Source organism: Gorilla gorilla, chromosome 12, assembly GCF_029281585.2.
Source record: "Gorilla gorilla gorilla isolate KB3781 chromosome 12, NHGRI_mGorGor1-v2.1_pri, whole genome shotgun sequence".
Classification (NCBI taxonomy): Eukaryota; Metazoa; Chordata; class Mammalia; order Primates; family Hominidae; genus Gorilla; species Gorilla gorilla.
In genome coordinates, this window is record NC_073236.2 from 84,449,922 (window position 1) to 84,468,671 (window position 18,750).

At 34.8% G+C, this 18,750-nt stretch overlaps 1 protein-coding gene across 9 annotated transcripts in view; it reads left to right on the top strand.

Moving 5' to 3' along the window:
* The window catches only part of CCDC88A (coiled-coil domain containing 88A), a 131,837-nt gene that overhangs the window by 78,761 nt on the left and 34,326 nt on the right, over nt 1-18,750 (top strand). For 6 of the 9 annotated variants that reach the window (XM_019021046.4, XM_019021040.4, XM_019021045.4 and 3 more), the window contains exons 13-18: nt 1,468-1,652; nt 4,299-4,436; nt 5,915-6,985; nt 8,394-8,521; nt 12,648-12,789; nt 18,377-18,541. In XM_019021046.4, coding sequence (XP_018876591.2) covers nt 1,468-1,652; nt 4,299-4,436; nt 5,915-6,985; nt 8,394-8,521; nt 12,648-12,789; nt 18,377-18,541 — 1,829 coding nt within the window. The remainder of the gene's footprint in view (nt 1-1,467; nt 1,653-4,298; nt 4,437-5,914; nt 6,986-8,393; nt 8,522-12,647; nt 12,790-18,376; nt 18,542-18,750) is intronic. The other 3 variants (XM_019021047.4, XM_063696172.1, XM_019021041.4) reach the window with 1 other exon arrangement.

Consider the following 18,750-nt stretch of genomic DNA (forward strand, 5'->3'; position numbering starts at 1 on the left):
ATATGGATGAACTTCAAGGGCATTATGTTAAGTGAAATAAGCTAGGCACAGAAAGACAATAGTGCATGATCTCATTTATATGTGGTATCAAAAAAATTCAGACTCATAGAAACAGAGAATAAAATGGTTGTTACCAGAGGCTGAGGGGTTGAGGGTATTGGGAAGATGTTGGTCAAAGGACACAAAATTTCACTTAGATGAGAATAAGTTTAAGAGATCTATTGTGTATCATAGTGACTATTTAAAAACACCTAATACAGGTAGATTAACAATAATGCTACTCTTAGGGAATAATATGTATTTAAACTGTTTCTATACTGTGTTTTAATAGATATCATACAACAGAATTAAATTTATAAAGGGATAATGAATGGAACTGGGTTAAAGATTTTAAAATAATTTCAGCATGTTCAGAATATTCATTTTGAACTTTTAGCCAAAATAAGTAGTATTGTATTTTCAAAATTCATTTAATCCTTCATTAGTTGCTACTTAGAATAATGTATCCTGTAAGTTTATAGTTAAATTTAAATAATCTTTTAATTAAAAAAAAGACTTAGGCAACTAATGGAATTTTAAAAGTCAGTAACTATTCGGTATACCAGCTTTCAGTAAAAGATTAACAACATGATGACTAGAAAAGCTGGAAATAAAAATTGAGATTTTCTTTACTTAAATATGGAGGTTATTTGCTTATCTAATTTTGAAGAGATTTTTTGCATGGTGGGGGATATGTTGGATGTGCGTGTATTTCTTTGGTTTTTATGAAGAAGAATTTGAAACATACACAAAAGCAGACCTGGAAATTCTCTCCAGTACCTTTATTCATTTCCTTTCTTGAAATAGTAGGTCTCATATTTCATTTGTAAATCCTAATGTTCTTATATCAGCAAAATATTTAATGGGTCTGCTTGAACTCCAATTTCTTCAATCTAAATTTTATGCTTTTTTTAACTAGAATGCTGTGGATGCATTAAAAGTTAAACACGTATCTCTTAGCTGGGTGCAGCGGCTCATGCCTGTAATCCCAGCACTTTGGGAGGCCAAGGCAGGAGGATTGCTTGAGCTCAGGAGTTCGAGACCAGCCTAAGTAACAGAGACCCAGTCTTTACTAAAAAATAAAAAAATTAGCTGGCTGTACCTGCAGTCCCGGCCGCTTGGGAGACTGAGGTGGGAGGATCCCTTCAGACCAGGAGTTTGAGGCTGCAGTGAGCTAGGAGCACATCACTGCACTCCAGCCTGGGTGACAGAGAGAGACCCCGTCTCTTTAAAAAAAAGAAAAAAAGAAAAGGAAAAAAAAGATTTACTTCTTTTATCTTGTTTATCTTATATAACCTCATTGAATTTTTAATAAAGTTAAGGATCAGATGATGCAATGCATATACACTCAACTTTTTAAATAGTAAAGAGTAAACATAGTAAAAACAGTAAAGAGTAAATACAATGGTGTATTTTTCAATATTATAGCACCCCAGAAATCCCTGGGCCATGAGGTGAATGAGTTGACATCAAGTAGATTATTGAAGCTAGAGATGGAAAATCAAAGTTTGACAAAAACCGTAGAAGAACTTCGGACTACTGTGGATTCTGTAGAAGGCAATGCTTCCAAAATCCTGAAAATGGAAAAAGAAAATCAAAGGCTCAGTAAAAAGGTAAATTAATATGTAGTGTTTATTTTAATGTTAAAAAATACTTGTAAAAGTGTAAATAAATAGCCCATTTATTTTCCACTTTTTAAATGCACCCTCAATGTTATTTTAACTTGTTATGAAAATTTTCAAATATACACAAATATGGTGTGAATGAATCCTATACTCATTATTCAGCTTCAGCAATTAAGAACTTACTAGCTGATCTTGGCCAGGTGCGGGGGCTCACGCCTGTAATCCCAGCACTTTGGGAGGCCAAGGCAGATGGGTAACCTGATGTCGGGAGTTTGTGACCAGCCTAGCCAACATGGTGAAACCCTGTCTCCACTAAAAGTACAAAAATTAGCCGGGTGTGGTTGTGGGCGCCGGTGATCCCAGCTACTCGGGAGGATGAGGCAGGAGAATCTCTCTCGAACCCGGGAGGTGGAGGTTGAAGTGAGCCGAGATCACGCCACTGCACTCCAGTCTGGGCCATAGAGCAAGACTCAAAATCTCAAAAAAAAAAAAAAAAAAAAAGAATAAGCAGGGCTAGAGGAGTTACATTCACCAGTTTCCAAATAATGAATTGGTTCTCTCATATCTTCTTGAGAGAATAGTGAGTGAGTTTCTTTAGTGTCATTATGAACCCATGAATTTAAAAATATTTGTGTTGTTTCAATCCACTGCATTTGTTTTTCTTACTGTCTCAACTCGGGCTAGTGGAAGCCTCTTTAAAAGCTGCTTTGGTCCTGAATCCTTATGACATGGCCTTAGCACTCCTTGAGAGCTTTCTTGCTTTCTGCCATGACAAAATATTCTAGGCTCATCTTGAACATTTTCTGTCCCAGACCTGGAGACAGCCATTTCTCTAAAATTAGCCCTTATTCCTTTTAGTGGGAAATGATATTTAGAGACCACAATTTAGGCATTATGAAACCTGAATCTTAATCAGACTCTGGTTAAACGGAAATATTCAGTTGTGCAAGAACAAGTGTTTTATTTTTGCATATCTTTCTGCACACATAATTCTACATAAATAGAATCCCATCATAAAAACATGCATGATTAAGAATTGTTTCTAAAAAGTTCCTAAGTGATGCTCATCCTGCTGTCCTGGAATCATGCTTTGAGAACCACTGCCTTAGATTATTCAGAGGCTCCTTGGTATTGTTAAGATTTTTACTGTTTAAAAATGTTTTTACATTGTCTTCAGTCCACTAACTAAACAATCTTAATAAGCATTTGACAATATAGTGTTAAAGTAGGATGACCATTTAGAATTTAGAACAGTTTTATTTTGGTTGTCATTAAAATTGGGCCTGTAGAGTACAGTTTCTTTTTGAAATTAGCTTTGAAGTTTAATATGTAAATTCTTAGTGATTCAAGCAATTTTTGATTAATTGTAAAAATGATTTTTTTATAAACTGAATGTTTCACTTTAATCCCATTGATACAAAACAACAAATGAGTTTCAATAACTGTTATTCTTATATTTCCATCTATGTAATGTGAGAACCTGATTAATTATTCACAGCTGAAAGCTTCCTGAACTGTAAATTAATGTTGAATTGAGTTATTGGATAAGTTTTTTGACCCGATGCTTTTCATATTATTATTATTATTATCATCATTATTATTGGTAGTAGTATTTCGAGCTAGGGTCTCACTATATCACCCAGGCTGGAGTGCAGTGGTGCGATCTCAGCTCACTGCAACCTCTGCTTCTCAGGCTTAAGCAGTCCTCCCACCTCAGCCTCTCAAGTAGCTAGGACTACAGGCACAGGCCACCATGCCTGGCTAAGTTTTTTTGTTTTTTGTTTTGTTTTTGGTAGAGACATTGTTTCACCGTGTTGCCCAGGCTGGAAATATTATTGGAAGATTGTTTCCGTGTGTAGTTATTTCCATTAATGTTAAAATAGAAAAATTAAAATTGCTTTAGAGTGCTTCATTATTGACATAAGAATTTAACATTTAACTTGCAGTAGAATATTTTATAAAGTCTTCTTGATTTTTTAAATTGCCTGGTTTGAATATGTTATATGATAATGGGAAAATCAATAGTCTTAGCATATTTTTAACTTTAATTTGCTATTTTGTACATATTAACTACCAGTATTTTTCATCTCTAAAATGCGTAATTGAAAAGAAATTTGAACCTAAAATATAAATATTAGCCCTTTTTTATGGTAGTATTTTTCTCCCTCTTTTTTATCTTAAAGGAAGTCCTTTCTTTTTTCATTAAGCTTATACTGTACTGTTTATCATCTTTTCCTTCATGCTTTTTATATCTTCTCCTGCCTTCTTGCTCACTGAAATTCTCTAAGTAAAATTTTACTTTACAAATCCACTCAAGCCAAGAGAATCTTTAAATAAAGTTTGTATAGTTCTCATATAGCATATTATCATTTATTCAGCTGGATTTGTCTTTGTGTTTAGAAAGTGAAATTTACCCCAAAAGATGCACAAGGATAAGAAATCATGTCTGCATATTTTATATAGCTACAGAAATTAGCATGGAATGCTACTTGAATTTCTATACTAATTTCTTAAATTTTAGCATTTGGATATCAACACTATTTTATCCTTTATTCAGCGATTATCTTTTGTTTTGACATGTTTTCACTGTTGCAGAATATTTAACATATTGTTTTGTGATTTAATTTTCTCTAGGTTGAAATTCTTGAAAATGAGATTGTTCAAGAAAAGCAAAGTCTTCAGAACTGTCAGAATTTAAGCAAGGATCTAATGAAGGAGAAAGCTCAGCTTGAAAAAACAATAGAAACACTGAGAGAAAATTCAGAGAGACAGGTTCATACATTTTTTACTAAGTAAACAATGTATTTTAAAATTTATTAGCAAAAGTTATTTAAAATATATGCAAACAAAATGTTCATATAAACATTAAAGGGAAATATTTTAGAATTTTTTTATTTTCAAGTAATTATAATTTTACCTCATTTTCTAACCTATGTATCTTAGGAAAGTTGAAGAGAAAGCTTAGAGTTTTTTAAACTACCATTGTGCTTAATAATCATCTAGTTTAAGCATTTGCAGTACTTGTGCTTTCAAGCGTCTGTGGAATAGGGCTGCCGATTCTAGAGTCCCTGAGTGGAGTTGGCCAGGAAATGCAGCTGTCCTCTGACCTACCAAAGAGGGAGAAATGTGGTGGCAACCACACTGTCTTGGATATTACCAAATTTGTTTTCAAGTGTTTAATGTTCATTCTCATTTTATGTTTGAGGAAACTGAGAACTGCATAGATTAATTGACTTATTTTTGAAATATTTATTTATTTGAGACAGGGTCCAGCTCTGTCACTCATGCTGGAGTGCAGTGGCACAATCATAGCTTACTGCAACCTCGAACACCTAGGCTCAAGCAATCCTTTCACCTTAGCTGGGACTACAGGCATGCACCACCATGCCCAGATAATTTTTTAATTTTTTTTTTTATTTTTTGGTAGAGACAAAGTGTCACTATGCTCCCCAGGCTGGTCTCAAACCCCTGAGCTGAAGTGATATTCCTGCCTCAGCCTCCCGAAGTGCTAGGATTATAGGTGTCAGCCACCATGCTTGAGCATTAATTTTTTTAGAAGTTAAATTATTTGTTATATCATCCAGGTACAGTCCTCAGACCAGCCATAAAAATGAAGGTTTCTTTAGAGATACAGAACCAGAATTCTAGACTAAGCTTCAATCTTCATTTTTCCAAGCTTGTTGAGATTATTTAACACACTAAATTTTGAGAATCATTGTATTAGATCATGCCTATAAATTGGATGAATTAGTTCCCAAATGTACCCAGTGATTTTTCTGATTTTGATGCTTCCTACTTAGAATTCTTTTTGGGAATGAATACACACACATACAAACCCATATATACACATGTAATACAGCACATATTTATTGAGGACCCACTGTAGGCATTCCAAAAGTTACTTAGTAAAAGTAGAACCTTACGTTCTCAAGGAGGTATGTGTGTATGTTACCTGTATTCCTATTTGAATTTGAAGCATGTAACTGTAAATAATCTGAAGACCATTATGATTAATAGAAAATACATTTCTCAACCCTTCCTTTAAACTGTGAACTTCCTAAAAACATGAACTTTAATGACCTCACAGTAAGTGTACACAGTGGTCTTCAGTAAATACTTGTCAGAATTAAAAGTAAGACACGTTCTAGCACCCTTTTTTTGTTCCCCTTTTCTTGGTGGTTTTTGGAAGAGATAAACCATAGTTAGTTTTTCCTCAATTACAGCTTTTAATTGTTTTCTTTTCAAATTAGATTAAGATATTGGAACAGGAAAATGAACATCTGAATCAAACAGTGTCTTCCTTAAGGCAGCGGTCCCAGATAAGTGCAGAAGCAAGAGTGAAAGACATTGAAAAAGAAAACAAAATTCTTCATGAATCTATCAAAGAAACAAGTAGCAAGCTAAGCAAGATTGAATTTGAAAAAAGACAAATTAAAAAAGAATTGGAACATTATAAAGAAAAAGGAGAACGAGCCGAAGAACTTGAAAATGAATTGCATCATCTTGAAAAAGAAAATGAATTATTACAGAAAAAAATAACTAATTTAAAAATTACTTGTGAAAAAATTGAGGCCTTAGAACAAGAAAATTCAGAGCTAGAAAGAGAAAATAGAAAATTAAAAAAAACATTGGATAGCTTTAAAAATCTGACCTTTCAGTTAGAATCCCTAGAAAAAGAGAATTCCCAACTTGATGAGGAAAACTTAGAACTGCGAAGGAATGTAGAATCTTTGAAGTGTGCAAGCATGAAAATGGCTCAGCTACAGCTAGAAAACAAAGAACTGGAAAGTGAAAAAGAGCAACTTAAGAAAGGTTTGGAGCTCCTGAAAGCATCTTTCAAGAAAACAGAACGCTTAGAAGTTAGCTACCAGGGTTTAGATATAGAAAATCAAAGACTGCAAAAAACTTTAGAGAACAGCAATAAAAAAATCCAGCAATTAGAGAGTGAACTACAAGACTTAGAGATGGAAAATCAAACATTGCAGAAAAACCTAGAAGAACTAAAAATATCTAGCAAAAGACTAGAACAGCTGGAAAAAGAAAATAAATCATTAGAGCAAGAGACTTCTCAACTGGAAAAGGATAAGAAACAATTGGAGAAGGAAAATAAGAGACTCCGACAACAAGCAGAAATTAAAGATACCACATTAGAAGAAAATAACGTGAAGATTGGAAATTTGGAAAAAGAAAACAAAACCCTATCCAAAGAAATTGGTATATATAAAGAATCTTGTATCCGTCTGAAAGAACTAGAAAAAGAAAATAAGGAGCTTGTGAAAAGAGCAACTATTGATATAAAAACGTTGGTTACACTACGTGAGGTAAATATGTTTACCTAAATTAAGGCAAATTTTTTTTTATATTTTTAACTCAAGGTTTCTTTAAGTTTTATTGAAATCTATCAGTAATTTGCATCATTTATTTTATGGTTCAGTAGAATTTTGGAATTAGAACTAGAAATAGCTTCCAAGTTTCCTACTTTGTTAAACTAAGAAATACCTATAAATTGTATTTTTAAAAGAATTTGTAGTAATAAAGTTTCCTAGTGGTATCTGACTTATTACATTATAATTTTAAACCTTTATTTCAATATAATAATGTTTGATCAAGACACTAAATTCTAAATATAATAAAGAAGCATGATAGCTACTATTTATTGAGTGCTGTGTGCCAAGTACTGGGCTAAAACCTTCATATAAGTTGTATATACATAAATAATATATACACACACACCCAAATATATATACACACATATATACATGCACATAATCTTTACAACTAATCCTTTATAAGTATTATATCCATTTTTTAGATGAGAAAACTGAGGTTCAGAAACATTAAATAAATTAGGATCACACAGCTAATAAATAGCAGAGTTGGATTACTGGATTCAAATCCAGATTTTTCAGACTCCAAAGCCCCATGAATTTTGACCTCAAAGCCACAGAATGCAAATCAGGTTCAACCATTCAACACTGAGCAACTAGTATTTGCTTGAATCTATGTATCAAGAAGAATTCTGAAACTTACAGGAGTAAATTGGCAGTATGTCCTGTGAAACATGGTTGGTGCAAGTCAGAAGGTGTATGTTTGGCTCTTTTTTTCCCATCTCTAAGCATTATAATATGTGATAACCCTTTAAGTTCAATTTAAAAGTATATTAGCATTCTGGCAGAAGGTCACATTGGGCAGTCTGCATTTCTCCTAAAGAGGCATTGAGAGGGACCTTTTATTTTTTTCTTCTGTAGACTTATAAACATGAACAACAAGTTCCTTGTGCCTAAACTTCTAAGAACATCCTCTAGTTCTTCAGATCAGTATCATAGGGCCTCTTTCACTGGGAGAAGGGATCTTGTGGGAGAGAAGTATTATAGTCAACATATATTTATAAGAAGAAATGTGCACTAAAGTTCAGGCTCATTATTAAAAAGTAAATGGATATGATTTTCCCCAGTTTTCAAACCTAAATGTGTATTCACAAGTAAAGAGTTACTACTCCCTTTTAAGGTTTTGTTTAAAGTATTAGCAAAAAAAAAAAAAAAAGGAAAAAAGTTATTTCAACTAGGTTATAACTTTAACTACATTTTAATAATGAAGGAATGGTTTAATCACATTTGCTGGTTCAAATTACATGTATTCCTAGATGGTGGTAATTAGAATCTTAGCTGACTTTCTTAGATGTTTATACCCTTGACACTTAGGTGAGTTTTGCATTTCTTTTAAAATAAGGATTTGGTGAGTGAAAAGTTGAAGACCCAACAGATGAACAATGATCTTGAAAAATTAACTCATGAGCTTGAGAAGATAGGGTTAAATAAGGAGCGACTCTTACATGATGAACAAAGTACTGATGACAGGTGAGTACTAAGTCTACTTGGCAAACAGTTGAAAATTTTTTTTTTTTTTTGCTCATACATGAATTCTTTCTGTACTAGCTACAGAAAACATTTATATATTTCACCCTATTTCTGGTTCCTTCCTTCCCTTAAGGAAAGTTCTGTAGCCCGGTGCGGTGGCTCACACCTATAATCCCAGCACTTTGGGAGGCTGAAGCGGGCGGATCACCTGAGGTCGGGAGTTCGAGATCAGCCTGACCAACATGGGGAAACCCTGTCTTTACTAAAAATACAAAAAAAAATTAGCTGGGCATGGTGGTGCATGCCTGTAATTCCAGCTACTCAGGAGGCTGAGGCAGGAGAATTGCTTGAACTTGGGAGGCGGAGGTTGCGGTGAGCTGAGATCGTGCCGTTGCACTCCAGCCTGGGCAACAAGAGCGAAACTCCATCTCAAAAAAAAAAAAAAAAAAAGTTCTGTAAGGAGAAAAGAGGAATCATAGACAATCTAATATAGATATAAGAAAACAAAAAACTGTTACTATATAAATACAGTTATAAAATAGGAAAACAGGATGCCACCCAGGTAGCAGAAGATCAGAGGCTATAATTGACTGTAAAAACAGAATAAGACATTAACAACAAACAAACAGAAAAATAAGCAAGTTATTTTTTATTTGAATCATGTGCTTAACTATCTCTGTTCTTTATTTGCCAAAATGTTGACTTAAAGATAAATGGAGGAAAAGTATGAAACAAAGGAAAAGAAAAGCAACTGAGGTATAAAAATAATGTGGAAAACTAAAGCCTTAAAAGCCAGATAAAAAATTAACTCCTATGCCTTTTAATTTTAAAAATGATCAATATAGGTTTAAAAAAAATATGTATTCTCTCATGGTGATTACAATCTATCAAACAGAGTTAATCTGATTTTCAAGTAGTCTATTATTTAGCATCCAGTCAGCTCCATGAATCCAGCTGGAATAGAAGTTGTATATTGTTAAGAATATTATTTTATGTAGACTAGATTTTCACTCAGTTTTTGTAATTATATAATTTATATTTTATCTACTCATTATTACTGTTCCAGTATTTATATTCTGTATTAAATGTATATTGGAAGAATTAATGGTGATTACATAGGATTTGTTCATGTAATTTTCAGAATGTTCAAAGTAAATAGGATAGATTGACACTTAAAAAGTTAGTTGTGTGATAACAAAAAGATATAATTTGAGGCATTTATTCTAGCAATCAGTTCAAGTCAAGCAATGATTATTGAATTAATTGTACAGATATTTCATGAGGAAATATTTTTATTTGAATTAATCAGATAAGTGCAGATTTCGTTGACTGTCTTTTAATATAGATACTGAATATGCATCCCCTCTTTATTCAAACAGATTTATTACCTACTATATGTAAGACACTGTACTGCATGTTCTTTGCAAAAGAAAAAGTAAAATACACCCTGTAGTGCTACTTGACCCTATTATAAATTTATGAACCCAGCTCTGGGTGGACCCTTCATACAGTTTGCCTCCTCTTCCCAAACCTTAATTCATACAGTTAGCCAATGTTAATTGAGCTCTTCTTATCTGCTGATCATCTAGCATCAAAGTAGTAGTAATGTTTCAACTGAATCTTAAAAAATGACAGAGGTTTACAAGGTGGGAACAGTGGGGAAGGGCATTCCATGTAGACAAAAGCATTTGTATAAAAGCACAAAAGTATGCTGAGCAATTTTTAGAGTATATAAAAGATGGATTACAAAAAGGATGAATTTGGAAGCACAGAGACAGGCTAGGAAGTGATTATAATAGTCTAGGCAACATGTGATGCCATTCATTATTTTGACATATTTATTTACATAATGAATTAGGCATGGAGATAAGGGTATATGTTGAACTAAAGCTTTTTGGAAATAGAAAGTGGCTTGAACTACTAAACTAGCTTCTTTCTCAGCCAGGAAGTTAGTCTTTATGTCACAGAAAAAACCCAGAAGCTCACAGACATAAATTCCTTTAACGTGCCATTCCCTCCACCTTGGGATTTACGTATATCAGTCTCAAATGATGTCCCTAATTCCTTTATTAATCTAAGTTTCCCGTCTTTCTTTTTTTTGAGTCAGAGTTTTGCTCTTGTCACCCAGGTTGGAGTGCAGTGGCACAATCTCAGCTCACTGCAACCTCCGCCTCCAAGGTTCAAGTGATTCTCCTGCCTGAGCCTCCCAAGTAGCTGGGATTACAGGCACGCACCACCATGCCTGGCTAATTTTGTATTTTTACTGGCCAGGCTGGTCTCGAACTCCTGACCCCAGGATCCACCCACCTTGGCCTCTGAAAGTGCTGGTATTACAGACATGAGCCACCGTGCCCGGCCTAACTGTCCCATCTTTCTAATTCGTGTTATTGTCTCTGAATTTATTTGAAGGTACAATTATTATTAAGATACTTATTCTTGCCATCAAGGAATATATAGTTTTGGAATTGAATGTATAAGTAAATAAATTTAAAAGCAACGAAATAAATTTAGTAGGCCGGGCACGGTGGCTCATGCCTGTAATCCCGGCACTTTGGGAGGCTGAGGCAGGCGGATCACTTGAGGTCAGGAGTTCAAGACCAGCCTGGCCATCATGGTGAAACCTTGTCTCTACTACAAATACAAAAAATTAGCCAGGCGTGGTGGTGCACACCTGTAATCCCAGCTACTCAGGAGGCTGAGAAACAAGAATCACTTGAGCCTGAGAGGCAGAGATTGCAGTGAGCTGAGATTGCGCCACTGTACTCCAGCCTGGGCAACAGAGTGAGACTCTGTCTCTAAATAAATAAAGTGGTAGAGTTGTAAACAGAGGTGATCACTCTTGTCTTTTCTCTTTTAATACCTCTTTGATGTCTTCTGTCTTCTCTTTCAATATGGTTGTTTACAAGATTATGTTTTCAGGCCTCTTATCCATTCATTCTGTATGCTGAGCATTCCCATACATCATCTCACCTGAGATCCTTTTTTTTCTCTGTTTACTGTATGTTTCTATCAGGATAGACCAGAAGCAACTCAGACGTCACCAATTCAACATACCCAAAATCAGACGCAGTAAATGATTTTTAAATGTTTGTTGACTCGAGCCGATACCAAAATGAATGAGATTTGTTCTCTGTATTCAATGACATTAAAATCTGATTGAGAAGAAAATATTTACATAAAAATTAATTCCAGTAAAAGAATGTGGCGAAACTCTCATATACATACTTTAGGTTTTTATTTAGTGTTGTCTTCAGGGTCTTCAGGTTTAAGAAATGGATCATAAATAGTGGTTTATGATACACTGAATTGTGTTCATATACCATCCTTTTTGTGAAAAAAGCATTTATTAATAATTATTCATTTATCTACCATTCAGAAAGATAATTGCAATACTGACAGTCACATCCATCACCCTCTTGCCACTCTGTCACGAGTATCCTGTGCCATAAGTATGTCATTTTTTTTACTGTAACTACTCTGTACCCTGAGATAAAGAGTCTTCATTGCCGGGCGCGGTGGCTCATGTCTGTAATCCCAGCACTTTGGGAGGCCGAGGTGGGTGGATCACCTGAGGTCGGGAGTTCGAGACCAGCCTGATCAACATGGTGAAACCCCATCTCTACTAAAAATACAAAATTAGCTGGGCGTGGTGGCACATGCCTGTAATCCCAGCTACTAGGGAGGCTGAGGCAGGAGAATCGCTTGAACACGGGAAGCGGAGGTTGTGGTGAGCCGAGATCATGCCATTGCACTCCAGCCTGGGCTACAAGAGCGAAACTCCATCTCAAAACAAAACAAAACAAAACAAAACAAAAAAGGAGTCTTCATTAATAAAAAGGATATTTTGGGACTTTGGTCTTCCGGGTTCCTTGAGAATTAATTATTGCTTTTGATAATCTAAGCCATAATCTGGAGCTCTGTTCACTCAGTGATTTTGTTGCTTCATTACCAGGATTAGTTTTAAAGGGAGAATGGGGCAGTAAGAAGAGGATAATTTCATTTGCCTCTTTAACAAAAATGCTTTCATAAGACCCATTTATGGCATGAATATTTGTGGTCATAAATTATCTTTAAAAATAATTTTCTGACCTCCAATAATGAACTATATTACTTTGTACTTGGATAGTAGGTATAAACTTTTGGAATCAAAATTAGAATCCACTCTTAAGAAGTCTCTTGAAATAAAAGAAGAAAAAATTGCTGCTTTAGAAGCTCGATTAGAAGAATCCACGAATTATAACCAGCAATTGCGCCAAGAACTTAAAACAGTAAGTGATTTTCTTGGAAAGAATTTTAAGGATCATTTATTATATAAATATTTGGACAGAAAAATATAAAGTAGAAAATAAAAATATAAACATTTTATTGATATTTAGTCTATTTCTTCCTTTTTCATAAACTTGAGAGTATTCTTAAACAGATCTCTGTCATATGAATATGGTATAGCTTATTCAGTGCTATTTCATGTGTGTAATATTCTTGCCTGCTGTTGGGGATATATCAGAAGTGTGTGGGTGGAATGAGGAAGAGGCAGGCTTATTTTATTGGGAAAAGCTCTCATTTTGATACTGACATTTCACTCTGTCACTCTTTCCTATCGAGGATCCAGGGGAAATTCTGCTAAGCAAAATATGAGTGTGAGTATACCAAGTTAGAGGAAAATCATATGTGTGTTATATAAGACAGCACCTGATCTCATAAATTTGAGGTCTTTTCTAGATCTGTTTTCTTGTGATATTTGAAAGTATTCAGTGAAGTAAGTAAGCAAGGCAGAGGCAACTGTTTATTTTCCCTAAGGAAGTAAATCAAAATATAAGGGACTTTCCCATTCCACAGGGCTAGTAGATGGTAGATTGGTAGAGTCATGTTCTGGTTTATTCACCCTTTTATCATCTCTGCAGTGCCACCAGGAGTGGGCTCAAGGTTAACTAAACACTTAGACTGATAAGATTACTGTAGGCTACATTTAGAATCACTGTACTCAGAACACTATAAGAAATACAAATAGATAGCAGGGCAGTGTCAGTCCATCCTCTTCACGTAGTTGTCTGAGAATCATCTTCCCACCAGATGGTTTTGGTATAAGATGAGATTCACATTGGGTGTGTGCGGGAGCTTTCCTGGCTTTGAATCCGTATGCTCATAGCAGTCATTACCTCTTGCAGCAACTCCAAAGGTATGGATTTACGATTCCCACAGTGCACATACCAATCAATTATGAGAGTTGCTGTACTCAGAGAAGTTCAGAGATAGGGCTGTCTATTGGTCTTTAAAGTTCTCCTAAATAGTCATTTTTTTCAATAAGCAATATTATCTAGTAACATAGAATGTTCCAGCTTTTTTCCACTATTTGCTGACACCATTATTGCTGCTATTTGTCACAGACATTGCCTTCAAACATACATTGTTACAGAATAAGTTTTACTTATTTTTCATCCAGACATTCTCAGAGCCAGAGAATAAATTTTAGAACTGTGTCTAGTTAACTAAAGGGATTATTAAGAACAAAACAAAACAAAAAAAAACACATTAACCTGCTTTTTGTCCTGAATTTTCTACCCCATTAGCAGTATCACTGAGTTGCAAATAAAATCAACTTCATGAAGCTACTCAACCAGAAAATTAGTGGGTTTGGGTGTGAGTTGCATACGTGTGTTTAAAGTAGATACTTAAAATGCCATCATTAGGCTGGGTGCGGTGGCTCACGCCTGTAATCCCAGCACTTTGGGAGGCCGAGGCAGGCAGATCTTTTTAGGTTGGGAGTTCAAGACCAGCCTTGCCAACATGGTGAAACCCTGTCTCTACTAAAAATACAAAAATTAGCCAGGCGTGGTGGTGGGCACCTGTAATCCCAGCCAGCTACCCAGGAGGCTGAGGCAGGAGAATCGCTTGAATCCAGGAGGTAGAGGTTGCAGTGAGCTGACATCGTGCCGCTGCACTCCAGTCTGTTTGACAGAGTGAGACCCTGTCTCAAAAAAAGCCATCATTGACTTCCACTTTCAGCTATTTGGACATAACTGTTATGGACTAGCTTCCTGCTATGTATTCAACTGAATTTATATTGTTATAAACTTTTAATACTATATGTGAAGAGATATTCACTTTAAGGTAGACTGTGAAAGTTAAATACGAATAGTATAAGGGTTAAAGTAACCACTAAATTAGTATGACAAAGAGGTATAGGTAATATGACCAAAAAAGGGAGATAAAATGGACTCATAAAAAATAAATCCAGGCTAGGCACAGTGGCTTATCTCTGTAATCCCAGCACTTTGGAAGGCTGAGGTTGGCAAGATCACTTGAGCGCAGGGGTTTGAGACCAGCCTGGGCAACATAGGGAGATCCTGTCTCTTAAAAAAATCGAAAAGGCAAAAAAAAAGAAGAAACAGGGAAGAAAGTACAGATTGGACAAATAGAAAACAAATAGTAAGATGGCAGTTTTAAACCAAAGTATGGCAATAACTATATTAGATATAAAATGTCTAAACACCCCAGTTAAAAGACAGAGATTAATAAATTAGACAAAAAGATAAGACCCATCTATATGCTACCTATCAGAAATCTTGATGGAAAATGATATATCATTCCAGCACTAATCAAAAAATTGCTAGATTGGCTATATTAATGTTAGACAAAGTAAATTTTAGTGCAGTAAATAGCATCAGAGCTAAGTAGTTCATTGCATAATTATAAAGGGGTCATTCCAGCACAAAGATAACAAGGTTAAATGTTTATGCACCTAATAACAGAGGTACACCTAGTAACAGAGCTGCAAAATACATGAAGCAAATATCTGTAGAACTACATGGAGAAAAATCCACAATTACAGTAAGAGAGTTTAATACTCATCTCTCAATAATTGGAGAATAAGTAGAAAGAACTTCATCTACCAGATAAAGGGCTTCTATAAACAGCCTATAGACTAATCACTTTCCCCCTTTAATCAGGAAGAATACAAAGATTTTGCTCTCACTGTTTCTATTAAATGCTGTACTGGTGATCCTAACCAGTATACTAAGATAAGAAGAAATGAAAGGCATACAGATTTGAAAGGAAGAAGTAAAAATGTCTTTCTTCACCTGTGACATGACTATATTTACAGAAAACCCTGAGGAATTCACAGAAAAATCTCTACAACTAAGGTGAACTAATCAATGTCACAGGATAAAAGTCAATATATAAAAATCTATTTTATTTCTCTACATTAGCAATGAAAGATTGAAAAATGAAATTAAAAAACACCATTTATAATACTATGAAATACTTATGGATGAATTTAAGGAAATGTGTGCAAGAACTCTGTACTAGAAACACCAAAGGAATACCTCAGTAAATGGAGATAAGAACCATGTTCATGAATTAGAAGACTCAGTATTGTTAAAATGGCAGATTTCCCCAGATTGATCTCTTGATTCAACATAATCCCAATTAAAATCCCAACAGGCAGATTAACGAGATGATTCTAAAATTTATATGGAAATATTGATCAAATATTGGTGCAAATTGGGAGCAACTGGAACTGTCATGCATACTGATGTAAATATAAGGTGTTATAACTAATTTAGCAGGCAGTATGGCAGTATCTCATAAAGTCCTGGCCCATGGCCAGGCATGGTAGCTCTTGCCTGTAATCCCAGCACTTTGGGAGGCTGAGGCAGGTGTATCACTTGAGGCCAGGAGTTCAAGACGAGCCTGGCCAACATGGCGAAATGCTGTCTCTACTAAAAATACAAAAATTAGCGGGGCGTGGTGGCGCACACCTGTAGTCCCAGCTACTCAGGAGGCTGAGCCACGAGAATCACTTGAACCCAGGAGGTGGAGGTTGCGGTGAACTGAAATTGCACCACTGCACTCCAGCCTGGGCGACAGAGCGAGACTCCATCTCAAAAAAAAAAAGAAAAAGAAGGTGATAATGCTACTTCTCTTTACTCAAGGAAAATGAAAACATAGATAAATGAATTTTTATAACAACTTCATTCATCATCATAAAAAATTGGATATAATGACCAAAAGAAAAAAATTACTGATGCACTCAACACATGGTTAAAGCTTAGAAATATACTCAGAAACACACACACATACACACAGATTATATATACTGTGATCATATTTGTGTGAAATTTTAGTATAAGCAGAATTTTTGTGAAAGAAATGAAAACAGTAGTTGCTTAGTGCAGTGATCTTTCTAGAGTGATGGAAGTGTTCTGTCATGTTGATATATGGGTTATATAGGTGTTTGCCATTCTCAAAACTACCGAATTACACTTAAAATCTGTACATTAGCAACTTCATGCAAATTATAACTCTTTTTAAAGATGACATTATCTTTGGGAACTTGAAAATTTGAATTCATAACAATTTACAATATTTTAAATTTTAATTAAACTTTGACAATTTTTTAATTAGCTCTAAATTACTTTGTTACAGTGATTTATCTTTAGACTCTGAATATAAAGATTTTGATTAATGATACATAAAGTAATCATTTTTAATACTTACTTGAAAGAACAATGGGTTTAAAATGAGAAGCCTTTGGCCGGGTGCAGTGGCTCAACACCTGTAATCCCAGCACTTTGGGAGGCCAAGGTGGGTGGATGGCTTGAGGTCAGGAGTTCGAGACCAGCATGGGCAACATGGTGAAACCTCGTCTCTACTAAAAATACAAAACTTAGCCAGGCATGGTGGCACACACCTGTAATCCCAGCTACTCGGGAGACTGAGGCAGGAGAATGGTTTGAACCTGGGTGGCGGAGGTTGCAGGGTGCCAAGATCGCACCACTGCACTCCAGCCTGGGTGACAGAGTGAGACTGTGTCTCAAAAAAATATATAAAATGAAAGGATTCGAGTTTTATTCTCAGCTCCCCTTTCTTAATAACTGCATATATTTATAGCCTTTCTAAGCCTAGAATAAGGACCTCATGGGAAATTCATGTAAAATAGAGACTAGAAATGATGCCACTCATCTATTGTTATTAGTGTGTTAAAAGTAAAAACAAAACAAACAAAACCCAACTAGGATCATAGGGTACCCATTAGATTTCTTGAGAAACTTGACATTACATTCTATCTTGGCATCTTTTTAGTCTCACCTCATTATTTTCTAACTCATTGGTAGCAATATTAATTGTTGAGTCATAGGCTTTCTTAAGTTGTACATTAGATGTTGAACTATAAAACATTTCTATCCCTGCCTTAATACAAAGGTTGGGGTTAACTTAAAATTTATTATAAGAATCTCCTAGGGTAAACTAGTGCTTCAAGATAGCTTAATAATTCAAGATAAGAATAATAATATTAAATTTAAGTTGAAGAGAAAGAGTTATTAAGTTAAATCTGGCAAATTTGGTCATGTATGATGGGCAAGTTGTTAATAGCAATCCAAGGATATATCTTATCCAGGATTTTCTAGTGTGATTGTAATCTACTTTAAGAGAGCCAGCTCAGAACTAAAAAAATCCTGAATACGATATATCCTTAAAATTAGTAAAGTGTCAAATCTTTGTGCTTTACGTAGACATCTCTGTGAAATTTCTAACTTGGTTATAGATAGCTGTAAAAAGAATTGTTAGTCATTAGCAACATATCTATATCCACTGTTAATCCAGGGGCATTTGCACGACAAACGATAGGATTTGACATTACTATTACTCTGGCACATAAGCAGAGTATGTTTTATATTTCTAGGAGGAAAGGATTTGCATTTTAAAAAGCATAAATCATACATATTATTTATCACATTTAAAAGTAAATTGCCTCTCGTATTCACCAGATCAGCCCAGAGTCAAATTAATTGAGAGAAATGTAACTGTGGTGATTTTTTTCTCCCCATTAAAATATTTTAAATAAAATTTTAGGTGAAGAAAAATTATGAAGCTCTCAAACAGAGACAAGATGAGGAAAGGATGGTACAGAGCTCTCCTCCAATATCTGGTGAAGACAACAAATGGGAGCGAGAAAGTCAAGAAACGACTAGAGAACTTCTGAAAGTTAAAGACAGATTAATTGAAGTAGAAAGAAATGTAAGTATTTCTAAATTTTAGTAGAAATAGTTTTTTTTAGAAATAGAGGATCACTGGATATATTTATCTTAGATACATTTTCTAATATTTAAACAATTGATGGCACTTAATAAGAAAATTCTAGTCGTATAGTCCTTTTTCTATTTGTTCCTACCTAAGGGGACTTTCTTTTTGCTTCTCCTGCCTGGAACATATGACTGGCTTCCCTC